The 26,360-nt window shown below is 40.7% G+C and overlaps 1 protein-coding gene across 3 annotated transcripts; it reads left to right on the forward strand.

Annotated features, from left to right (window-relative positions):
- The first annotated feature begins 11,817 nt into the window (after positions 1-11,817).
- On the forward strand, positions 11,818-25,823 carry LOC147891776 (O-fucosyltransferase family protein). Of its 3 annotated transcripts, none has more exons than XM_087388675.1 (9): positions 11,818-12,113; positions 12,211-12,379; positions 17,691-17,769; positions 17,877-17,947; positions 20,627-20,715; positions 20,828-20,954; positions 21,058-21,341; positions 22,894-23,023; positions 24,332-25,823. In XM_087388675.1, exons 1-9 carry the CDS (start codon positions 12,106-12,108, stop codon positions 24,998-25,000), a joined length of 1,626 nt encoding a protein of 541 aa, XP_087244801.1. In that variant the 5' UTR covers positions 11,818-12,105; the 3' UTR covers positions 25,001-25,823. The 3 variants fall into 3 exon arrangements, with proteins under 3 accessions (XP_087244801.1, XP_087244799.1, XP_087244800.1); XM_087388673.1 differs by having other exon boundaries at positions 11,819-12,113; positions 12,211-12,403; positions 24,332-25,822; XM_087388674.1 differs by having other exon boundaries at positions 11,819-12,113; positions 12,211-12,403; positions 17,880-17,947; positions 24,332-25,822.
- The last annotated feature ends 537 nt before the right edge of the window (positions 25,824-26,360 follow it).

A 26,360-nucleotide genomic window follows, 5' to 3' on the forward strand; every position in this document is an offset into this window, starting at 1 on the left:
ACGGGGAAGGTGACGAACTGCTTCCGAGCACTATAGAACATGTCATCCGTGGTTGGCAGGCTATGAGAGAATTAAGGTCGCTACTACCAATCCGACACCTTGAACCAAGTAGAAGGCCCAAAGTGGGGGAAGGGAGGGGGCGATTGGCAGCAAGGGGGAAGAGCCAAAGCGATGGCGATGGCGATGGCGATTGCGATTGCGATGAAGAAGCTACGAGGGGGCACGGGGGTGGAGAGGACATGTCCGAGAGAAGAAGACCAAATATCCAATCCGAAGCAAAACTATAACGATATTTGCGATCGCCATGGAGATCCGGGTAGCGATTAACACGAAAGCTAAACCGAAATCTCTCGAGTAGCTCGACAAACCGAAACTCGATCACCAGAAGCTCGAAAATCACGACTCTCAGAGCAGAAGCTTACCGAAAGGCGCCAAGAACAGCAAGAATCGCAGGGCGAGGGCGAGGCAGCAGAGATGAGCGATCGAAGGCTTATATGCTCAAACAGAATTTGTGAAAAACCCTAATCACTCGTAACTGGAGCTTGAAGCTTTCCCGGCTATGGCCGACTCAGGCTCGGCCCGAGCCTCATGCCGAGCCTGCCGAAGCTGCAGGCTCGGGCGTTCACATCAAACCATTCAGGCGAACCGGCCGAACTGCCCCCTCCGCGCGAACTAAAAAAGTGCCTTTTTTTTTTTCACAAAATTTATATTTATCACTTTTTGCATTCTTGGGCCCCCTATATGTATCACTCTTTACATACTTGGGTCTCATAATGTAAACAAGTTGAATTACATTCACCGGCCTTCCCTATTCTATGATGTTGGTGTAGATTAGTGAGTGGTCCGAATAGTAAATGTAGTTTGAACCAAATTGTGTATGGTCATTGTAATGGTTTGTCCATATGTAGTCAATAGTTGAGCCATGAGTATTTGTTGGTTCTTCTATCAATTGTTTGAAGTTGTATTTTGTCATGAATGAACAAATTAGTGTTTCTTTTTTGGAGTTGTCATAGTGAATATTGAAGTCTCCTATTATTTTAGTTTGTATGTCATTTTGTAGTTTGTCTAACAATGTTTGCAATAGGTATAGGAGAGTTGAAGGTGGAGTAGAAGGGGACTTGTATACGTTAATTATTACAAATTTGGAAAGATATGCGCTCGTGAAAGTTGTTAAAAAGCATTCACATTTTTTGTGTGTAATGTATTCTTGCGTATGTAATTGTAGGCATCTTTTGTAACATGTTGCAATTCCAACTCCAGAGTTATTTTGCAAGCATGTTAATCTTGGCAATGAATTTTTTTTGGTTATTTTTGCAATGTAATTCTTGAAGACAGTACGGTGGCACCTAAGAGGCTGTTGTCATTAATAATGTCTATGTAGTGTGAAGTTATTGCTCTTGTGTTAAGGGATTGCAATGTGTTTGTTATTGTGGATAAGTTTATTTGTTTTGGTTGCCAAATTCGTTCATTTCTCAAGCGCTCAATTCTTGTAGTACTTTTTTGTCGACTTTTATGTGTTTGTCCTGGATTGGGTTAAGTAGGTATAGATTGACAGGGTCACATTTACGCGAGAGAGCTATCTATGTCAACCCATGCGCCTTAATGAATGATGGATCAAATGCAAGATAATCCATTGAAAGACCTTGTGAGTGATGGATTGTTCTTGCAGCAGCTGGTTGCAAGGCAAATTGACGTCTTGAGATTGTGTTTAGGTGGTTCTTTCCAATATGGAATTCTCTTGTAATTTGGTGGATGGGAAGTCCAATTGCACGGAATGTTGTTGTTGTAGAGGCTGGAGTTGTTATCGCATGCTCTCTTTCCAATCATTGTGGTTGTTAAACAAAACCCAAACTATGTGTTGTTCGTTGGTGGATGTGGAAAACAGTTTAAAAACACCATCAACTCCATTGACGAGGCCATCTGGTATATCCAAGTTTCTCGAACATATTTCAACAATCATTTCAGGTTTTAGGTATAGAGTGTGATGCAACCCTGTTGTGTTCTTTGGACATGTTGGGATAGTAATTGTTTTATTGCATGTCTTATGTCTTTTGTCAATTGATTTTAAGATGTGTGGAGTGTCTTAAAGTAAGTTGAAAACTTTCTCGTTGTAGTCATCCTTTGAAACATTTGTGTAGAATAAGTGTGGAATTTTCTCCCTATGTATTATTCCTTTGAAATATTTATTGTTGAGGTATGATAAGTCATCCATTGTGTGTTGTCCAACCCTTATTTTGTTTAGTACTTCTATGTAAGTACTATCCTTTTGGCGCATTGGCATGTTTAGTTCATAGAGTAGAACATTGTTCTTCCAAAATGAGGACATTGTTGTTGAGGTTGGTGTTTGGTCCATGAATATCCAAGAGTCTTTTGTAGGACTAGCTTGACAAAGATCTCCACAGAGAATAATATTGACCCCTCCGAATGTTTCTAGATGATTGTGTTTTATCTCGCACATACGCATGTCAACCACCATGAATGTACTTTGTCCAATCAAGGAGACCTCGTCGAAGAAAACAAGTTCAATGTCTTTGTACATTTGCGAAATTCTTACAATTTTTCTGCTAATAGGCTTGTGTAGTGCGATGCCATGAGTGGTAGATGTAGTGTTGAATATATTGTTGTTCCACCAATGTTGAATGTTGCTTTTCCTGTGTATGCTAGAAGAAGAACTTTTGCGAGCTCAATGTTTGAAGTTTGTTTGTGTGAGTATTGCCACAATAGTGCTTGCACAATTAGTAGGAGAACAAAAGTTTTTCTTGTGCCTGCATTCCCAGTCAAGAATTTTTGTTGGATAGCATCTTTTTTAAAGCATGATGTCTTCAAGAATTTTGTAAGCATCGTTCTTTGTTAAGTTCTCTTATTTTAGCATAGTATTTAATGTTAGGCATGATGTTGTAGGTTGGTAAGGATTTATGTTGACTTTGTGGTGGAATGCGATTTGTTTGCATATCCATACCAATGGCGTACGTGTCCATGTTTTTGAAAGCTGATGTATTTGTTGAAGATAATGTTGTTGTTGTGTTATTTGATTTTGTGGGCTACCTCAATTTTGGAATTCTGTCACAAAGAAGAAGTCATTAATCTTCCCTAGAATGATTTCATATTTCTTAACAGTGTTTTGAGTGCTTTGAATTTGTTTACATATATTGTGTTGTGGTCATAGGATATGTTGTGTGTTTCTACATTTGAATTGAAGTTGTCTTTTTCTTTTGAAGGATTTAATTGTTGTAGACATTCTAGCAGTGGTTGCCAAAGTCTTTCTATAGCAGGTAGTGTTATGAAGAAACATGGAGGACCCAATTGTCGCAACATAGCAAATAGGTTTTTTTTGAGTTAGTGCTTGTAATCAATAGAAGTTCTCAAGTGTGTGAAATCACGAAAACCTATATTTGATTGAAGAAGTTTTTCAATGTTTGTATCCATGAGAGCGTCATTTACTTATGTTTAACCTTTTCGCATAGTACCCATGAGGAAGAAAGGACTTGTGGTACCAAAATTTTCATTGTTTTGAAGAAGAGGTTTTCAATTGACATTGCGAAGCGGTGATCAACATTTGTGAGTTCCCAAGAAGCAATATTTGGTAGGATGTGCATTCGGGAATGTTGTACTGTCGTTGATGTCCAAAAAAGAGTTGTGGGTATGCTAGTTCTTCACGAATATACTCAATGGTGAGAAACCTTCTGATGGAGCTACAACAATAGTTTGATCCTCAAATTCCACAACTTGTTGACTTGCATATAATCCATGTACTAAAGTATATGTTACATGTTCTTCTTCTTCTTCTAGAATGGGTTCTTGCATCTCTTTTTGCAAATCATTTTCATGTTGTTGTATATTTTTAATGTGATTTTCCCAAAGATGATTTATTTGGATGTTTTATAATTTATATAGAGGTGTATGTAGTAACTCCATTAAGGACATCATAGTTAAAGTTGGTCGCACAACACCACTCATGTAGCTATGCTTGTGCGATAGCTTGCACTTAATTGCTACTACAACAATGTCATTTTGCTTGATGAACCTAGGCAATATGCTTTGAGCTCTATCAACATATGCAAACACATTCACAACACTTCCATGCAATCCATATTGACCTTCATAAGAGCGAGCACAAATTTGTGTGAAAGGGATGCGAATGGAAACTAATCGTGCTTCTAGTTCATTTAGTTTGTTTGTGGATGTTTGGATTGGAGTCATTAGAAGGTTTTTCTTGTTGAGCAATGGCATCTTCTTCTTTGATATGTCTTTGTAGCAAAGAGAACACACAAAAAAAATTTGTGTTTGGTTTGATGATATATTGATTCCATTGCTTAGGAGGAATATTGCCATATCTTCTTTAAGTTTTTTCAACTTCAAGGAAAATTTGAGCGACCCACAACAACAACATGGAGAACTAGGAGTATCCAAAATTTTATTGTAATATTGTTGGTGATGTTCTTTTTCTTTTTTGACATCGAACTCTTGCTCTTGATGGTAATTCTTCTATTGGAGGATTTTCTTTGAGTAACATAGAAGTAGGACCAAAGACAATTCTACGAAATTTGTATATTTTGTTTAAAGTTGCTTGCATTGTATAAGTCGTATTGAAATTTGTTTCTACAAACAATGAAGCAATTTCTCTTGCTTGCAAGCATGGGTTTTCATAGACTATTTGTTGTAATTTTTGTTCATCATGTACTCTCCATGTTTGGTAAACACGTTTTTCAGATGAACAAATTAATGGAATAATTGTATGGATGTAATTGGTTTGGTCCAAAAACAAATGATTTCTACTTTTTCGATTATTTGATCCTATAGCAAATTTGTTTTGGATGTTTACACCATTGTCGGAAAGTAAGGCAAATGATGTACCAAAGATCAAGTTAAAGCGTTTTAGAATGTCCACAATTAATGCAAGAGATGATGGAGACGTCTCAACATAGTTTTTAACATTTTCAATCATGAAGAAGTCTTTTTGAGAAATTGATTGGAAGATTTTCCAAGGAGTAGGTAGGTTTTTACAATCCGAAACAATGCTTTCAAATAAACAATTTATCAATTGGTCAAATGTTGACAATTTTATGAATTGAAGAATACAATTCACAACATTTATGTTAATAGGATTCGCCTTAATAAATTGTTTGTCCTTTGCTAGTTGTCTTTTTTGTAGAAGTACTTCTACATCCATTTCCTAGTGAACTAAACGAAAGTATTTGTGCACTTCCAAGTAAATCAAAGAGAGAAATATTTCAACAATATGAAAGCACAAAAGTAATACTTCTCAAAGAATAATCCATTTATCATGCATTTGGCTCATAAGCAATTACAAAGCATGAGCTATTAATATTGAAGCTTCCACTAGGCTTGCAAGATTTTAGCTTGCCACGAGCCATCATTAGATCTTCTTCATACATTTGAATGAAAGGAACACCTAAGGATAGTATAATATCCACATATGGACCCCTTACATGAACAAGAACTTGTTCACCATTTCATTGGACAATGTCACTTGTTAAGCTAGGAACTTGATTAACATTTTGAGGTCCCTTGCAAGAATAGCAATATGGATGAAGAGGGTCTCTAATCACACAAAATCCTCCACAAGTCTCGCACACATGCTCCACAAGATCGGCATTTACATTTGTGACGTACAAAATTCCAAAGATCTGCAATTGTTCAACAAATTATAACTTAGTATTTGTTGGAACTAGAAATTGCAAAATAATAATAAAATCATATGTACCTTGGTTCCATATCCTAGTCGAGAGACTTGACTAGTGAATGCTAGATGCAAAGTATCCTTGGTTGGTCCATCGGGCACATCCGCCAAGATCGTAAAGTCAAACGCACAAATTGTATTTTTTGCCTTTAAGAATGACACATTCTTTAAGATGTACATAACCACACCCTCATCATTGAATTCTTGCACCAATTGAGTCAACGTAGATTTCCTTTCATTCACAAAAGATAAGTGCACATTGCATGCACGTTGAATTTAGGCAAATGCTTAAAAGTTTGTTTGACGAAACAATAGTTTGAGATTTCAACTTACTGTAGCTCTATCCTCATCTAGGTTGTTCGCAATAATGATTTGATCTGCCATGCCTTCTTCATTTGCCACTTTAATAATCACAATGGCAATGGTCCCCATCACATTTTAAATACTCAACCTTCCAAGATTAATCATTTTCGAAGCCCGAGAGACATATGTGCATAGGGGATGGTCCGGCAACAAATGTAGATTCCCTTCAAAAGGCTCTCCTCTAATGATGCAAGTTGTTGCATCCACAAGTAAAGAGAATCTACAAGTTCCACCTTTAGTTGGACCTCTCAAAACAACAGAGGCTCCTTCTTTTCTATAGAACTCTCCAATTTGCAAGAAATTAACAAATTGGTGGATGTAAGAGGAAGGAATGAGCAAAGTGATTGTGTGAGAGCAAAACCTATCTGTTAAGTCTCCCTTCAAGAATGTGGGATACTTTGGATTAGCTACTTTGTAAGTGCCGTACTTGCAAAGCAAATTCCCTTCAAAGACAAATCTATGAGGAGTGCAATCTGAGAGTTGAGTTATCCCAGGCAATACTGAAGAATTTCCCCCTCCCATGAAATTCTCCTTTGATGGAACTATGGCTTTGGCTATAGAAGGAAAATTGTGGGGTAAGGGTTGCACATTCACAACATCATTATGTCCACTTTGAGAGTTAACCTCGTCATTTTTATCTTTGCATAACAATTGTTTACTTGCTGCATTTGCAAACGTGAAAAAAGTAGGAATTTACAATAAATAGAATAATAAGGATAAGTTTTTTAAGAGTGCATTAAACTTGTATAATACAATTATTATCACAAACTAATACAAATTAAGTGGGTTGAGTAAAAAAATAAATTTTCAAAATTTCCAACATCAAATATAAGGAAATATACTAAATTCTCATGTCGCTTAGTTTTCAATATTTCAAAGACTTTTCTTAGCTAATGTACTTGTCATAATACTCCAAATTCTATCTTAAAATACAACATTGTCAATCAATGATTATGATATTTTTCATCTCTGTTTTAGGAGGTGTAGCTTTAGATTCTCCATGGTTTGATTTCTTAGGCGCATTTGTGCGTTCAACATGAGTTGTTTTAGTTGACTTAAAACTAGCATATTTTGGGTTTGCGCGCACAAGCTTCTTCACTGTAAAAATAAAATAAAATTAATTAATCACAATTTTATCAATTGGAAATCAAACACATGCAAAGCAAATTTACCTTGCGCATATGCTTCTTGCGCTACCTCCTGGAAACAATGCTTCAACGAACATCTTAGGGTTTTCTTAATAGGTGAATTCTTCAAAAGATTTTCTTTTGGAGGCCTACTTGGACTACCAACGATGAAGGGAGTTGATAGTGGGCGGCGATGCACTTTTGTCTGCATATGAACAAAGCAAAGGCAGCAGGTGTACCTAAGCAAATAAAAGTTCGAACAAAGTAAACTTCACGTTTAGAAAAAGCCTTAGGGCCTTAGCACATGGATGGGGCTAGCATGGGTTTAGGCTGGGAATATTTTTGTCATCATTACTCCCATCCTACACCAAGTGGTCTAGGATGGATTTAGTATGGGAGTAGCCACTTTTTCTCCCATCCTGGACCATGGCCTCTAGACCCTGGCAGCCAGAATGGGTTCCCCTTTTTTAGGGATTCAAAAACATGGAAGGATGACATGTGTCCTTGTCCCCACAAGGTCCCCACCTCTTAAACACATGAAATGATGCCATGTGTCCTTTTCCTTGTAAACCCATACCTAGTTCTTTTTTTGTTAGCACATGGTGGGATGGGAATAGGATAGAAATATGCATGGGACCACTTCGGACCACCTTTTTCCCATTCCCATCCTATTTCTTCCCATGTGCTAAGGCCCTTACTTGATGTCGAACTGTTGCAAACGTTTAAAAACAAATATTAAATTAGAGAAAATTTGCCTTCCACTATTGTTTATGCAAAGGTTTGATGGGACTAGCTATCAGCGTCCCATCAGTAACAACTAATGTAGTGGTTCTAATGACGAATATCACAACAGGACTGCAAATTTTTGAAAACTAGAGTGGCGCAACAGAGGTCATGAACTATGAAATTTATGAAAACAACTTGCTACCGTATAGAGGACCAACTTGTTGATCACTGAACGAGATGTAAGAGACCCATATCGTGCGGGTCACATGCATTTACCATGGATAGAAGCACTCGCTTTGAAACATGATCGACACGTTCAGCAGCAACATGATGTTTCACATTAACTGGAGTCGATGGAGAATCCACCGCATGAAGATAAGCTTTTGCGAAACTTGCAATCAAACATACTGAAATATCATAATGAAAAGAAGTAATGACAGACGTTTGAATAGAAAATGAAAAAACCAAGAGGCTCAAGGAAAACCTTTTGCAAAAGCACCGCTATCCGTTTCCATATAGTTTGTAGACCCTTCCATCTCATGCTGATTGAATTCTAAAAAATAGAGCACACCACAAGCTACTCCATCGTTTCCCTGTTCCTGTTTATATAATGGCGTACCTTTAAATTTTACATAACAAGGAGTCCATGGTAGCAAAAGCCACAGACACATTTGCATGTTGGAGCAATTACAGCTCGCACTGCTACGACGCTGAATCACTGATAGATTCACGAACAAGAAGACATGAATTCAGAGCTCTGAATTTTTGAAATCCGTGCATTTAAAGATTGACCTTCTGTTTGTGCAGTGAAATGGAGCTGGACCATCAAAGAAGAATGAACCTGCAGGCTTGGGAAACTGTAGTATGAAGAGAAAAGCCAAACCTCTTGAATAACCTCGGGACCTGGAGCATTAAATAAGCCTAACGCTGAACGGAGACCTTGGAGGCTAGAGTAGCGAACAACTTGGAGCTTGGAGCTGCGAAGATCGAAGCATCTCCATAGATGCACGCTGCTTTCGAAAAATCACGTCAAGAAGGACATGCAATAGGATATACCCAAAGCTCTTAGCTCTCAACTACCAGTGCTACACGTGTCAATCACGATAATGCATGGAAGATGTGGGCCAATCACGATGACACAGAAGTGGAGTGTGGGCCCAATCAAATTTATGCATGCATGGCAGAAGTGTGGGCCAATCAAATTCATCAAGGATGACACAAGGAAAAGTCCAATAAAAAATCATTCATTTACCAAAATTCAAAATTAAGCTAATTTAGGAGGAGTCAGCCTTTGCTTTGCATGCAGACCCACAAGCTAGGAGCTGTCCTTCATGAGTAATCGGTGAAAATTTGGAAGGCGAAAGCTCCAATTTTGTTAATTCTCCTCTCATTCTTACTTGTTCTAGTGTGCGACCCAAAGAAGGATTAGCTATGAAAAACACAGCGATCAACAAAAGTGCGAAAGCGAGACCTACGGAAAGCATTTAAAGCCGTTGCACGAGAGGCCTATGCAGAAGGTTTGTAGTCTGTTTGCCATCGTTTAGACTTTGCCTGATGCCCAAGCATCATGCATATGCGTAAGCAGACCACATTTGCTTCATTAGTGTTTGCATAGCATATTTATTAAAGTACTTCAACAAATTTTATAAGTTACAATGTTGGTTTTTTTGTAGTTTTGTTAAGCTTTTCTATGCATAGCAAAAGTACATTGACATTGTTTATTTTTTGTATGAACAACCATAAATGTATTCGACAATACTAGTTGCCAAACAAAACAAAAGAAACAATGGCTGCAAAGAAGAGAACCATATGTTAGAAAGATAATAATTGCTATTGTTATTATAAAAAGGTCGCTATTTTGAAACTTGCATTCATTGGGCCATGCATCACGTAAGTCTTCCTCACATAAGAATGAGCAATGCAACGAAGTGGAGGTTCCTCAACATGTCACAGAAAAAGAAATCAAGGGGAGCTCAGGTTCATCCGAGCTTAAATTTATAGTCCCGTCCCAAGGGCGCTACATAGAAGGAGGAAATAGTTTGCCCTTGCTTGAGATTGGCCTGGTGACTGATGTTATTCTTGCTTTTGAGGGCAAGTTGTTAGTGAAGTATGGGACCTTCAAGGCAAAGAACCCAAAGTACACTGTAAAATTGCTAGCAGATTACACAAAATGTCGCAATTGCCAGACCATAACTCTTGTTGTCCCACATGCGTTCGTCACCAATACAAAGACATCCTCCTCCCGGGGTGTTTCTATCACATGGAGGGTGTTGTTGCAAGGGCAAGAGCTCTTGGTGAGGGAGGGAGCTCTTACTTTTCTTTGCACGTTGATGCTACTACCCTTATTCTCAAACCAGAGCCCTTTGAAGGGACCATTTGTTTCATCTCTGAGATGTGCATTGTTGATTTCGTCCCGAAGGCAATTGAGATGTTTGAATCCAAAAAAGGAACCATTTCAATAGTTGTTGGAACCATAAGCTTTGTGATCATTTAAGTGGATGTAGAAGGAGGCACTGACTAGTTGATCATAGCAAATTGTCCACGCAACAAGGAGCATGCAATCGTAAGAACTAACCCCTCACCGTCATTAGTTTCCTAACACAAAGTGAGCACACAATTTCCTGACTATCTTCATGTTGCAGCTTTCATTTGTGGGTGAGCGCAAACTAGTTCTAACTCTGTTGGTGCAAGAGTACAACGATGAAGGTCTTGTCATGTACACTATGCACAACTGTTCATACATGACTGCCAAAAACACCCTCGATTTTTACGACTTTACAATTCTTGTTGACGTGCTAGAAGGAGAGAGGCGTGAAGAGCTCGAAGAGGCTTTCATGGCTAAGTCTCCAATCTTGGCTATGGCCAAAAGGTGAACTTTATCGATTGTTTGGTTTTTTCCTTTGAGCTAAGTACTTATACTTAAATCATATTCAGACTGGCACCCACACGATTGAAGACGTCAACATGCTTGCGGCAACCACTTGCCAAAGAGATTGTTCCTCATATATTCTACACAAACGCATCCCACGACAAACACAATCAAGAAGTTTTTGAAAAATTGACAACAAGAGAGAAAGCAAGCAATTTTTAAAAGGGAGTTGGGCTATTAAAATGCAATTTTTGTAATTTGAAACCCACAACTAAATTAATTTTTTAAGTACAAGTGGAAATTCACAAAAGAGTTTCAATCCTCCACTATAGCTCTACCTCTAAGGGTGGGTTCACACTACTCACCCGGACACCCTCCAAAAGTGGAGAGGAGGATTGTCATCTTATGCGGCCCAATGGGAGAGATGGGCCCACATGCTTGGCAAAAAAGGTGTCTGGGTTATGAAACCCACCCATGCTATGCGCGATTGTCCAAAATGTGGTATGGATCGCGTCTACTGGCCTAGCAGCTTGCCCCACAAAAGATAGCTTTCCACTACACCAATCAAGCTTCTTGTAATTTACTAGCAGCTTTTTTTATAAGAAATGAGAGAGGCTGGTGTGAACCACAACACGCGCCCAAACATCCTCTTTTTCTTTTGGTCATCCACCATGGTTGGGCAGGTGGTGGCCTAAGGCTAGATTCACACCACCCACCATTGACCTTAGGTCGGGGTCACACCACCTGCCTGGCCATCCTCCAAAAGGTGGTGTGGTGTCGTAGTTGGGGATGGGTCCAGACACTGGCACAAAAGATTTGTTGTCAAGCCCATGAAGGCCGAGTACTCCAAGGCCAATTCCTGCAATTGCTATATGATTGGCCCATTCCATCTCTTCCAACCGTGAAACGAATCACAAGTGCTAGGAGAAGGGGCGGTGCGGTGTGAAAAGGGGTGAGGAACCTCCATTAGATGAATAAAACATCATTTGTTTGAATTTGAGGTAAACAATCAATTCGAAGAAAGGAAGCCTTTATGTGGGTGCATCTTGTTCATGAGAGCTGGCAAATTAGCTCATAAGTTGCGCTCTCTCTCTCTCTCTGTCTCTGTCTGTGTGCTAAGGTACCATCCAACCTCAAGCTACCCTCTGTCTTCCAATTCTCTCTGGCTTTCGATGATAGATCACAATCCTCGCAAACCTTGGTTTTCGATTCTCCATCGCTTCTTCCTCAAATGGATCCTCTCATCTCAGCTCCTACGGCAGCTTCCCTTTGATTCCTTCCCGTAGAGCTGCCCTGGAGCTTGCGCTTTTCAGCTCACCATGCGGAGGTTCGATCGATGGTGCCCTTTCCCAGTTTGGTTGGCGCACAGTCGTGCTTTTTCTATCCGCTTCACGAGTTGGGCTCTCCGTGTTTTGTTTGTGCAGAGTTCCGGGCCATTCTCATGATGTCTCCTTTGGCGCAAGGCGTGGGCAGCTCGGTGGGCGCCAATTTAAGCAGATCACCGCGAGCATGAGATCCGTTGCAGGTCGCCTGTCCGTTTCCATCGTCGTGTTGCTGCTGTGTACTCTGTCTCTGATGTCTCGAATCAGGGAGGTTAGGCGCTTGGCTCAGTCTCAGGTGCCTTGCTATTCGAAACGAGTTGATGCGAGTTGATGCTTCACTCATCATCCACACAATGTATAATGTCCCCTAAAACCGCCAAGCCGCGTACTAAATAACTGGCTCGCTTGATGACAGCATGACCAGGATCTTTAATCCTCTAATGTATAAACGACCATTTTGCCCTTGCTGTTCGGATTGGAATCTCAAGCCGGGTTTTCATTACGTTCCTCAATTTCTCGTCGTACTTGCAGTTACCTCCGGGCAGATTAATGCTAGACTGCTCCTTGAATCGAATGCGCAATTTGCTTGGTGGAAATGTTTAGTAAGAGAGTTGGGGTTGGAAGTTACGTGAAAATATTTATCAATCTCAACAAAATTGAGGGCAATAAGGTGTCTCTCCACCTTTAACAAATATTCGTGCGTTTTCTGATAATTATTCAAGAATACTCATCAATACTCTTACCCCCTTTTGAAGGAGGTATAGGTCGGCATTCGACGACTACTAGGCAATCCAATCTTGTAAGAGTAGTTGTCCATTGTCTCGTACCACTCTCTGGGGGCTGTTTCAGCCGTAAAATGCTCTGCAGAGCCTGCAAACTTCACCTTGCTATCAATGGCCCTGTGGCTGCTCCACATAGACTTCTCTCTTGTAACTCTCCATTTAGGAATGTAGACTTCCATCTGGAAAATATGTCACTTACGATGGGCAACCAAAGCTATCCCCGTCCAATAGTTGTCATCTCTGCTGTAGTGACAAATGTCTCACCATATATTGTATCTTGAGCCTATGTGTAGCCTTTGACCACCTATCTTGCCTTGTACACCATCAAACTTGTGCTTGGTTGGGTAAACCCTCTTTCAAAGGTCTGTCAACCAAATCCAATGTATGGTTCTTCAAAATGGCTCCATCTCTACTTCCACGGCAGCTCGCCATTGTGGATTGCCTTTTGCTTCCTCAAAGGACCTTGACTCCTTGATCTGTTGAAGCCCAGTAGTCGAAGCAAAGCTCACGGTGGGATCTTTTTGTAAGCTTTGAGATCTTCTCACCTATGAACTACTCGTGAGGTTATTTGTGACCCGTGAAGAGGAAGCATCTGTCAACAGAGAACAATGGAGAAGATTTTGCAGGAGTGCTTTACCTTGAGCAGCTACTGAAGCCTACATGGAGGCATGTGGCGGAAGAGGAACAGTTTACCTCAGAGGGTGCAGCAAACGGAGCCATCTTTGGTTACCTTACCTCAGCAATTATTTGCTGAAGGTGTTGGTACATATCGTGGCAAAGTTTTTGTACTTGTACATCTGAGTTCTCTTTTCAGATCTCAGTTTCCCTCTTTACAGTTAAGTGAGCACATGCTGTGAGTTGTGTTCTGTTCATGTGTCTTGTGATTTTGGGGTATTCATGTGTCTTGTGATTTCGGGGTAATTCTTCCGCTCCATGGAAGTTTGCCTTTAGTAGTGAGCAACTTCCCTCTATTTTTCTACGCCTTTTGTCCTAGATAGATGGCCTCATAGATCGCTGGCATGGTGCAGAAAAAATTAACCTAGCTTGATCTACGTATGGGATACCATTAAATCCATATTAGGGAGCCCGTCCCTAAGATGGGGTTTCGAACACTGTATGGGCATTATGAGTTTTGGGATCTACCATTTGGACTTGCGAATGCATCTGTTACTTTCTATGTGATGATGAACGATATAATTTGCCCATATCTAGGGAAGTTTGTCATTGTATTCCTTGATGACAGACTTGTGTACAGCCGTAGCTTATCTGACCACATAGAACATCTGAAGACTATCCTTCTATATGCAAAGATGATTAAGTGTGAGTACTAAAAGAAGATGTTATTCTGGCAGATGTTACTGCAACTGTTTCTGTTGCTGGGATTGAGGTTGAGTCCTCTTATGCTATTCTGGAGCCTTTACCTGCAGTGTGGCCATGTCATCAGGTGCTGCTGCTCTCGTTTCTCATGTTTCTGTGATTGACCCAAAGAATACTGATGGCGATTGCCTCTCTGTACAAGAAGCTGCTTCTGATACTTCTTTTGGTTTAGAGCTTTTTCACCCCCTTATGAAGTCGCCGTTTGATCCATTGCTTCAAAAATCCAGAATACTGCTATCATTCACAAGAATTGTAAGGGGATCAAACGGCTTCATTTTGATACTGGTGAAGTTTTCCTTTACATACTTTTCTGGAAACCCAGATTTCAACTTTGAATGATTTAATCCTTGTTGCTCACTCTGGTTCTTCCTGAGATTTGAGCTTTCTTTGGCTTCCTGACTCTTTTTGTTCATAGTATGTAGAACTGGCCACTCATTGACAATCCATACCTTCTCCGGGTCAATACAGATACCGTCAATAGAAATGATATGTATTATGGCCAAGGCATAACAATTTCCTTTTTAAGAACTCAAATCTTCTTTTTGGATAATACATTATATTACTATGTTAGTATGCATGCATTGCACACTTTTAAAGGGAGGAGAGAAAGAAATTCCTTACAAATAGATTAAGTATAGACTTATTTTGTGGATGGATGCTCTGGATGCATACTTTAGAGAGTTGAAGCATGCAATGATTACTGCACCTACCTATGTTGCACGTTGCGGATCCACATAAAGAGTTTGTGGACAGTAGTTGAAACAGTTGCGAGTGGTTTTGTCATTGGTACAACCTCGTTTTAGGGTGTTCGACCTATAACATGCCTTCTTTAAATGCTGTCTTCTTGATGTGGTGGTCATGCCACACCTCTCTCTGTTGAATTGCGCTTCGAAGTGCGTTTCGTTGTGACTTTGAGTGTCATTTGGTAGGCCCATAGTATAGTTTGGAGCTTGTGGTCTGGTGCTCATTCATTGTATTGTTGAGAATAGACTTGAGCATCTTATTCGTTGCTTTGGCTTGACCCATTCACCCTTGGGTAGTATGTTGTTGATTTCTTGTGTTGGATCAAGAATTCCTTTGTCATGATTTTAACTACTGAATTGATGAAGTGAATTCCTTGATCCAACATGATTTCAATAAGGCATCTGAATCTTTAGATGATGTTTTCATACAAGAACCTTTCTGTGGGCTGTGTTGTCCTGCAAGGGTTTTGCTTCGGTCCATTTGACATAATTGGTCGCCACCATGCTGTATTTGTTTCTTTGTGGATGGCATGGGACTTTAAATGGACTGATGAATCCAATCCTCACTTTTGGAAGGGTTCCGACGGATAGGTTGGCCGCAATGGCATTTGATCTTGGAAGGTCCACCTCCCTACCCATTGACATGCAGCACATCTATTGCAGTGTTTTGCAATATCTGCGTGCATGATACTCCACCACAGTCCTGAACTTAGAATTTTTCTTACTCTGTCTGACTTCAGATTTTTCGACTGAGACTTCAATGGAAAAGTGACGACCTGCCACACCTTGATGTGCTTTGTTCATGACGATTGCTCTCTCTTGCATAAAGATGCATCGTCGGAAGATCGTCTCCCCCTCCCCCCTGCCCGGGCTTTCTATACAAGTGGCTGGCTATCAGTGTGTACTTCCAGGATTTGAATGCAATCCTTCGCCACTCGTCTATGGTTGCATACTGCATGATAAGGCACAATGTCGGAGACTAGGTGGCTTGCTGCATCCATTGGGAATCCAAGATAAGAAATGGGAAAGCATTTCCATGGATTTTATTGTTGGATTGCCATGACTAGACGTGCCTATGTGTGGTTGTGGATAGATTGACCAAGATGGCCATGTTTATTCCAACGAAGACTACAATTTCTGTCCCATAAATGGCGCACAGGTGTTAGGGGGGAAGTTGTTTCGTTTTTATGGGCTTCCAATTGAGCATCAGTTATTGTGATCCTAAATTCACGAGTCATTTCTGGCGAGAAGCATTCAAGGAATTGGACACTAAGCTCAGCAGTTCATTTGAGCATCCTAAGATGGACAAACGGAGTGGGTACATCAGATTCTTGAGGATATACTTCGGGCATATGTTTCTCGAAGATAATATAATTGGGAAGAGTAGCTAGGTACTTCGGAGTAAAAATTTAATAGAAAACAAGAAGGGTGCAAAGAAGGGAAAAGAACGTAGGCCATCTTAAACAAGTGGTAGGAGAGGATGGGTTGATCAGGAAATAAGAAAAACCTGTTGGAAAATGTTGCAACACCTGAGATAATCTTGCTAAGAGTCACCTACTTGCATTGACTATTTACACAATTATTGGAGAGGAATTTGCCCAACATAGTGGAGCTTTGAGGTAGTCATACTTCATCAAGAGGACATTGATAGGGCTGTTTCATAGGGAGTAATAGGGTTTTGAAGCGTGCTGTAGTTTGACGCATTTTGAGTTCCATCGTATATTTTATGTCTCTATTTTGGGAGCTTTGAGGTAGTCATACTTCATCAAGAGGACATTGATAGGGCTGTTTCATTGGGAGGAATAGGGTTTTGAAGCGTGCTGTAGTTTGATGCATTTTGAGTTCCATCATATATTTTTGGGACTAAGATTGACTTGTGAAATGATTGGACTTGAAAGGACCTGCATAGCGGCAAAGCCCATCCTTTCATAACTTAATCCCACCAGGCATCTTGGACAAGCCTTGAGTGAGGTGAGAGGCTGTGTAATGTCTCTTTGTTCTTTGGCTGGCAATACACAATTACCAATTGGGAATTTGCTGGAAATTTAAACGTGCATGTCGAAGATGTTAAGGGAGAGTTGAATGTCACTGCTTTAAAGTTCTTGCCTCATGCAACCTATTTTGAGGGGTTTCTTGAGCATTTTTTATTTTAAATTTGGATCACTACGATCTCACATAAGATGCCATCCCTTAGCTTTAAGAGGATGATCCAACTCTACCCATCATGGTTGTACTTTGAGGAGCCAGTACAGTTAGGATGGTGGATGTGCCCAGATACAGTTAGGATAGTAGATGTGTCTCTCATGATGGGAATACAAGACCTACTTTGGGCAGCCATAGCTAGTACGCTTGTGAGTTCTAGCTGCTGAGCATAGTGTAGATTCTGAAACTTCAATCAAGCTTCTGTAGTTAACTGCAGAAAATTTGTGTGCTGATGCCTGAATATGAGTAAAAAGTGAGAATGATCAAGACTTTTCAGACTGTTTATAAGTTCTAGCATTAGCCAAGTGCTTTGAGAATTTGATAACATTCCACAGATCAAGGGAATAAAGTATTGACTGTACTTCCCAATTTTTAGCCCTGCAGGTATGGTAAAAGTGAAAGCATTAGCTTTGGCATTATTTTTAAAAGAAGTATTTTGGCATCTTTTTTGGGAGAGTCATGAAATGGGTTTTTGTAGATTGATGTTGACAAGCTTTGGACAAGTCATCCTTCAAATGGTTGGCGCCCTTCTTCTGCAGCAGGACCTGATTGGAAACGTATGTAGTGCTTAATATTTATGCAGATTGAGTTTATTTCAATGTCAAAGTTATTGAGTTAAGTTTGAACTTTAGCTTATAGTGCATTGGCTTCATTCTTTTGGCAGCAGCACCAATTGAAAGAAATGGTTTTCTTCTTGTTCGTTGCAATGGGGGCCTTAACCAACAACGTAGTGCGGTAAGTCCAGTGTTCTGCAATTTTGCATTTCAGCTGTCTTTCACTAAATTGTGCAGCTCTAGGATGACAGAATCCATGGAGATTACAAGTTTCCATACATGTAACAATATTTCCTTTCTCATTTTTGAAGTTGTAACTTGATTTGAAATTAGTGTCTGACTGCCTCTTTTCTTGTCTTCATTACATAATCAAAATTTGTTGTATTTTCTTGGGGCCCTTTTGGTACGATTGAATAAGAATGTTTCAATAACATAGTAGCATCTCTTGATAAGGGCAGACCACACTAAGCCCAGTTAATGATCTTGGATGGTCCTGGTATGTGATTGAAATAGTAGCAAGCAGTTATAAAAATCTTCAGAAATTGTTTGGTATCATGGGAAGTGTTGAAAACGTCCTGCCTGACACTTTTCAATTCGATTTCGAGCAAAGATGTGGGCATCCAACAATCGTCTATCAAACCCAGTCTGGGACAGCAGCAAAATGTGTGGAATAGGATGTGTGCAGATTGAGTGACACAGGCAGTGTGTACAGTCGCAGGTTGCAGTCGAAAAAGGTCTCCTTTTGTGACAGCTGTATTTAACCTGTGGTCTTAGAAGTTCAAGTCAGCTGTTAATGCCCCACTTATCTAGCTGGTAAAGGCGATGTCCTCTGTTTTGGGGGAAGGCTAAATCTTGAATGGATTCGCCAATTGATGGTGTCTCCAACAGCTCAAAAAGGGCATCACTATAAGAAGGAATATGCACTCTACCATGTCACTAGTTCAAATTCAAAGCTACTGAAAGTCTACCAGATTTCTGCAGCCTCTACATTCAAAGCTCCTCTTCTACTTTTACGGCCATGTGGAGAGACAAGGTAGTGGTGTGGGGAGAGGCAATAGAAGCGTCCTCGAATCTCATAGTATACTAGGCATCTGAAAATGAAATGCTCCTCTAACTCAATCTCTTGTGTGCTGCATCATGTGCATAAGTGCCTCTCCCTGGGCAAACTCTCAGCCCTGCCACTCTCAATGCGAAGTCTATGCGAAGAGACCCGAACTGTAGGTGCTCCACGTGAGCCCATTCTAGATCTGACAGATTTGGCCCCTAACTAGGGCTGCCATACATCCCCGCTGGGCGAACCAAGGAGTCCAAAAGCAAGCCCTCTGTCCGTGGGTCTTGGAAATGTGAATGGAAGCATTGCCTCTTTAGTCTGGTCAATGAAGCCTATCCTTTGCTCAGTCGGGCCTGCATCACCGATCTCATAGTAAAGATAGGTCTAGAGAAGAGAACCCCTAGGTATGTATATGACTCAAGTGGCGACTCGTCGAAAGTGAACTGCTCTTGGTGCATAGCGGCTCGGGATGTGTTGAAGATCATGACCTTGGTTTTACCAAGGTTGACTTTCAAATCATGGGAATCACAAACGGACTGTAGTGCATCTAGGTGTCTCTAGAGACCCTCTGCTGAGGAAGATGAGAGTGCCACGTCATCTGCGTATAACAAGATCTAAATCAGAGTGCCAATGAGAGAGCATCCCTCCCCCCCAAGAGTCTGCATAACTGTCTCAAGCTCATCAATGTAGAGGCCAAATAGGGTTGGTGATAAAGCACACCCTTGTTTGATCCCAATAGCACTCGTGATCTCATCTGTCCAGTTAGACCCTACCCGAACTTTGCTTCAAACCCTCTCGTAAAGTGCCATGAAAGCACAAATGATCTCTTGGTCATAAGCCAAGTCATGCAAATGCATGATGAGGCGGGATCTCAGAACCGTATCAAAGGCTTTGCGGAAATCCACAAAGCAGCAATTAACCCTTTGTTTCCGTGCCCTCACCTCCTCAATGATACATCTAAGTGTGAGGATGTGATCCATGGTCCCATGATCACGTCGGAATCCAGCCCGTCCATCTACTCTTAAGTCCCTGCATCTCTGTGAATCGACTGACCTCAGAATCAAGCATTGATGCATAAATCTTGGAGATGACATGTCCGATCATAATGGTCCTGTAGTTCTCCGGGCTCATGGGATCCCCTGCCTCGTGGATGGGCAAAATAGTGTTAACAGTCCTGGTGCGTGGGAACCCCAGACAAACAACTTCATTAAAAAGCTTGGCTAAGATCGGGGCTAGGAGATTAATCCCATATGCAATGAATTCAGTGCATAGGCCCTCATGATCTTTCGCTCGGCCATTATGAAGTTTTATCACCCCCCCCCTAGTGAAGAGTGTGCAGGATGTGGGGCGGGGTATGTGTGAGAGGTCAGGAGCTGGCTGATTTGGGATATCATAAAGCGTGCGTGCATGATTATGCCAGACTTGAGTGTCAGTGAGTGGGGTGTGTGTGAGAGAGAGAGAGAGAGAGATTAACATCTTCCGGAGGCCTCATGGGCCTATGTGACAAAGTAAACTAAAAAATAGAATCTCATACAAGCCACCACACCAGAGCTTGTGAAGGCCCTTGCTGAGTGCTACACTAAGAAACTAAAAAACCAAACTCAAAACTAAAAAATCCTGAGAGAAAACAGGGATATGGTCAACTATGATCCTGATAGTCCTTCGATGGGATACGAGGATATCTCGTATCTGCCTTTGTTGGGTCATCTCTCGCTGTGGTTGGGGGGACGGCCTCCGTGATGTCTCATTCTTTTTTCGTGGCTGCAAGGAGTGTTGATTTTGTCTTCTAACATTTGACTGGCCTTGCAGATATGCAATGCAGTGCTTGCAGCTAGGATAATGAATGCGACTCTTGTTTTACCAGAGCTTGATACAAACTCTTTCTGGCATGATAAGAGGTAATTTGGGGAGGGCCCTAAGTTCTAGTATCTTTGCAGAACTTAGCGTAGGCAAATTGAGCTTCAAGTTTGATTCATGGCCTTTTGCAGTGATTGTATGCTTGCATTCCAGTGGTTTTTCAGGTATATATGATGTTGATCATTTCATCAAGTCCTTAAGAAACGATGTTCATATTGTGCGGACTTTACCAAGCATGCATTTAGTTGGCAAGAACAAGAAAAAGCTAAAACCTTTTCAGGTGAGCCTGGATGATTGCTGTGATATTTGTGTTGTTGGGTTTCTTCTTGCTGCATGCTCATGGTGGATTAGAATGCCATAATCCATCAATGTACTCCTTGTAGCTACGGCCCCCACGGGACGCTCCTCCAGAATGGTACAAAACTGTGGCACTTGAGGAAATGAAGGAGCACGGTGCTGTGTATCTTACCCCTTTCTCGCATCGTTTAGCTGAAGAAATCAACAACCATGAATACCAGAAGCTGAGATGCCGTGTGAACTTCCATGCTCTAAGATTTAATGAGGATATAGTGAAACTCAGTCATGTCATTGTTGATCGCCTTCGTTCAGAGGGTCATTTCATGGCTATACACCTTCGATTTGAGTTGGACATGCTTGCTTTTGCTGGGTATGTGCAAGCTCTTGTCTTTGCTTTGGTCCTGCATTTTTATGAGACTTCTTCACCTTGATCAATTTTGGCATGTTTGTTCACACACGTGCACATGCACACACACATGTTCTTTAACGTTTGGGGGTTGATAATATATCAGGATTTTGATTTTATTTTAGAAATATGCCCGCCTTTTATAACGTGCTTATGTTCGAGTTCAATAACATTCTACACTTGAGAGATGAGAACGTGCAATATTAACTTGAAAACATATGGGCTTTATTTCTCGTGAAATGAACTTGAGTTAGCATTGATGATTCTCAATAGACTTGAATTTCCCAGGTTGGTGATTAGGCCTTTTAATTCCGTTTGCCAAGGATATTTTTTAGTTGGGGTATCCCCCCCCCAGGTTTCCAAATGCTTCATAAATTAAAAAGTGCATTTCATTGCAACTATGCACACATGCATGCATGGGGGTGTGTGAGAGAGAGAGAGAGAGAGAGAGAGAGGGGGAGAGAGAGAGAGATGATATGATATGATTCTATTAAAGTCCGTATGAGACCCTTCAGAATCTATGGGACTGGCAATCACTATCAACTAATAGTGATCTACATCCATTGAAATTAGATATTACAAAACTTGCTAAATTTGGTATATAGCCAACAATTTGCAAGCCTTCTTCCCAAATAGACCACTGAAGGCTTCTTTCAATTCCTTTTTACTCTTTATGAAGTCAAGTGATATGGTACAATTTTGTAAGGCTTCTCTGGCCATTACATGAGGGATTTGATCCTCACTGCTGTCAAGAATTTGGAGAAGAACCCACAAGTTCCACTGTTACCCCAATCGTCCCCTGGGGTTCTGTCTTATGGAGAAGCAATGCTGGCTGCTGCAGCAGATTTTAAAAGTTTTTTTTGCTGTCCCATAACATTCCCTGATGTGTGTGTAAGCTCTACATTTTAGGGGTACATGCTGCTCATTTTCTACCTCATACACACCCTTGGCGAAGTACTTCGTAATTCCTGCAGTTATGCTTAGCTTAGGTTCATGAATGACAGAGAATTATGATGTATGACAATGGAAAAGGGTTAGCTTATCAGTGCAAAAGATAAGAAGGTTGGATGTAAGCAGTCCAGTCTTTGCATCAGTGCTGAACTTTTCAAAGCCCTGGGTTTCTAGCTCACTTTCATTCCTGCCTTTCTGTGATAACTGTGGCATGTTTGATACTTCCTGTGTCTGTCATCGAGCTATTCAAATTAGATCTTGTGTTCTGTTGGCAGAGTTTTGCAATGAATTTTTTCTTGGATGTCCTAGCATGAATCTTATATAGGGGACACACATGCCTTTGGTTATCACGTTCCTGATTCTCAACCTTGATTATTGTTCGAATTGCTTTATAGTTTTCAGGTACATGCAGTCTGTTGAGTCACATTGTCCGAGGAGAATAATTAAGTGAGATCCGATGGATGAACCAACAAATATACGTCCAGATTGGATGCAATTGCTTCAAGATAAAAAGTACTGAGTGGGGAAAGATGCTGTGAATAAATGCTGTTCTCTTCTGCTGCAGGTGTCTAGCTATTTTCAAACCAGAGGAGCAAGAAATTTTGAGGAAGTATCGGAAAGAGAATTTTGCTGAAAAAAGGCTGGAGCATACGGAAAGAAGACTGATTGGAAAGTGCCCTCTTACTCCAGAGGAGGTTGTGTTCTACCATTTTTTTCTTTTTGGAGAAAAGACAACTAGAGCAATATGATTCTCAGAAGTATATAAAAGGGATCACGATGGTCATTACACTATAGGAATATTTGTCAATCTATTACTTGGACACTCTTATCCCTAGCTCTTCTATTAGGAATATTTCCTGAATTCTCTCTATTCTTTTCCACATTTCAGCTAGATTTGTGCCCGATACTTGACATCCATACAAGACCACTGGCTGCACAGGAGCCTGAGAAAGGAATTCCTCATACTCCAATTCCAGATGTTTGATTTCTTGCATTTGTTTTGTAAGCTATAAGCTGAGCTAACTTTTAGGCCTCCAAATATCCGCTTTTCTACATGATCTCCCTCTGTTATAGCCCGGAGAGTAATCAAGTGATCCATTGTGGAATGTTTGGGTCTAAAACCAGCCTGAGAAGAGGATCTAACATTTGAAAATTCTGCCCGTTTTTGAGCTTCCTTCCCCTATTGAGTTCTCTTGTGCATGTGCATATGTCCTCTATTCCTATGGCATCTACAAACAATTTGGCATTAGAGGGCACATCTCTTGTGAATACCCTCATTTCAATATCAATGCATGGAGGGAGTATACAGCCACTAAATTGTTCATCTCCTTTTATGATGTCTAGCTATAAGTATTGATGTTTTTGGCACAGTAATCAATCTCCAAACCATATTATACATAGCAGGCAATATCACACAAAAGTCTTCTTCTAATGCCTTCTTTTTTGTTCCATATTGAGTTCTGTATAGAACTTTCTATCTTTAGGGTTGTGCTGCCCTCCCGTTCAAATATCCTCGTGAGGAAAAATTGCCAACTTTCAAAATATAAGAAACAGACCCTTTGCACCTTATTATGCACGGACCACATACCTGACGGCTTGTGGCAACCTCTTGCACCATAGTGTTTGAAGGAAGGACATGAATCAATTCATTCTCTTGTTTATTGTCTATGATTTTATGTGCATCATGCTTTTTCCCCTGTACTATGCTCATGATTGTTTCCGTGTGAACTGATATTCCTGTTCCCATTCCCGTTCCTGTTTTCTGGGGTCATCCCATATCCATTCCGTTTCAAATTTCGTATTTAGGTACTTGGTACAGTTTGTAAGCATTGTCTTTGTTCCTGTCTTTGAGGTTTCAATGCTCAAATAGCAAAAAAACTGCTGATATTTTCTAATGGATGAGCTGCTATATTTACTATTTGTATTATCCTCAGGATATTTTTCCTGGATCAGTCTGTGGTAGAATACTGACAAAAAGCTTTGTTCATCTTCAATGTTTACAGGTTGGTCTAATTTTGCGATCAATGGGATTCGATAATTCAACTCGGATTTATATAGCAGCAGGTGATGTATTTGGAGGGGATCGGTTTATGAAACCTTTGCGTACCTTGTTCCCTCGACTCGAAAATCGTTCTTCCGTTGCCACGGCAGAAGAGTTGGGAGCTGTTAAGGCAGAAGGAAAGGGTTTATTAGGCCCTGCTGTTGACTACATGGTATGCCTTCTGGCAGACATTTTTATGCCTACTTATGATGGGCCTAGCAATTTTGCTAATAATTTAATGGGTCATCGTCTATACTACGGGTTTAGAACAACCATTCAGCCTAATCGTAAAGCTCTTGCTCCAATTTTTATGGATTATGAGAAAGGAAATGTTAACAACTTTGAAGCAAAAGTGAGACTAGTAATGCAGGACACTCCATTTGGTGGGCCACATCTTCGTGTACAGCCAGAATCTTTTTACACGAATCCTTGGCCGGAGTGTTTTTGTAAGAGCTTTTCTGAATCTCCTAAAGAGAGATGCCCTGCTGGCACTATGCCAGAGATGTTTAATGCACAGATGATAGATGATGATAAACAGGAGGAGCAAATACTGGCAAATATGGACACCGCAGAAGAGCTGACTGTAGCCCAGGATGAAGGAGCACAGACCGAGGGGTTGCAGTCTGATTAGAATCAGATTGAAAAATGGCAGATCTTCATGTGCAGGTTTGTACTTCAATAGAGTTGAAAGCTTGTGGAGAGTCTCTTTGCGTGAGGAGACATGAGGCATACCATTGATCGTTATTCTGTTTACCTTCTGGAATGCCCCTCCACGGTGGGAAGGGGCTATATGGAATTGACAGTTGCTATTTATATCTCCTCCTGGGTTTATGGGACTCTTTCTGAGACCGCTGTTTGATCAGGTTAGATGATCCCATTAAGTAGAGATGATTGGGCTGATTGTCATAAGCAGTATGGGAAGATCTACACTCGGTTCAGGCATGAAGCACTATTATTCTTCAAAGAGTGTCTTTTAAGAGTGGAAGTTTTGGTACCATTTACATTTTCAGGCTTTTGCAAATTGGTGTGATGGACCCACTATGTTAATTCCAGCGCTCTTCGAATGGGGATTTTACTCGAGTGATCTGCAAATTCATCTGCTGCGCAAGTGAAGTCATCTACAGGTTTTTACAGACAGTGCTCAATTCAGTGTCGTTCGCGGTTGGAAATTGATCTTTCAAGGGTCACACATCCAGATTGAATTGATCTTTCAACGAGGCTCACACATCCAGGTTGTTGGCCCCTGGTTTGCAGGGATGGTCATAGCTGCAAGTTATTGTCGCACAAGGCTCTGGCTGATTGCGTTAAGAGTATGATTTTGTGCATTGTATGTTTGACATTTTGCTATTTCAAATTAAACGTGGAGCAAGCAGTACGAAGGCCTGGACACATCCTCATGCAGTGGACATGCGCTATTGACTGCCTGTTTGACCTTGTGAAGTTTTTGTCCAAGTTGCGGCTTGCTGGTATTGCGATAATTCTTTCTATCTTAAATGGTGCGTTGCCCTATCAGCTAGATTTGGATTTAGATGCTCGTTTGGGAGAGACTAAAATGAAATCGTTTAGACTTCACAAGCAGTTGTAGCTTGAATGAAGAGATTTGGACTACTTTTTGATTAGCCTTCTCCTTTAGTGCTAGCCTTCGTCATGGTTGAGTTTGCCCTTCACCTCCGGAGTGCCGACAGAAACTCAGTACGAAGACTTTGTAAAAATGGATGCTCAAGTATGTGTGGGTGTGTGGATTTGTATGTGTGAGAGCATACTTTTATACTAGTGGGGATGTCATAGTAGCTAGTCCTTGCTATGCGTGATGGAGTTTATGGTTTTCAATCTTATGAGTGACTATTGTGAGACAGAAACTGCACTATGTTGTGTTTTTAGAGGATGAGTTTGGGAATGTTCTTGGATTCATCTAGGTATATATTTAGTTTCTCAATTACCATTGAGTTCACAATCATGAGCTAAATCGTTTTGGAGAAGTTACATTACTC

This window comes from Dipteris shenzhenensis, chromosome 17 (genome assembly GCF_047967505.1).
Source record: "Dipteris shenzhenensis isolate YYH24624 ecotype China chromosome 17, Dip_SZ_1.0, whole genome shotgun sequence".
In the NCBI taxonomy this organism is placed as follows: domain Eukaryota; kingdom Viridiplantae; phylum Streptophyta; class Polypodiopsida; order Gleicheniales; family Dipteridaceae; genus Dipteris; species Dipteris shenzhenensis.

Excerpts from the sequence above, each read along its gene's own strand:
- LOC147891776 (XM_087388673.1), top strand. Across the intron at positions 21,342-22,893 it reads GACATGCTTGCTTTTGCTGG|GTGTCTAGCTATTTTCAAAC; the intron begins GTATGTGCAAGC and ends CTTCTGCTGCAG. Across the intron at positions 23,024-24,331 it reads GCCCTCTTACTCCAGAGGAG|GTTGGTCTAATTTTGCGATC; the intron begins GTTGTGTTCTAC and ends CAATGTTTACAG.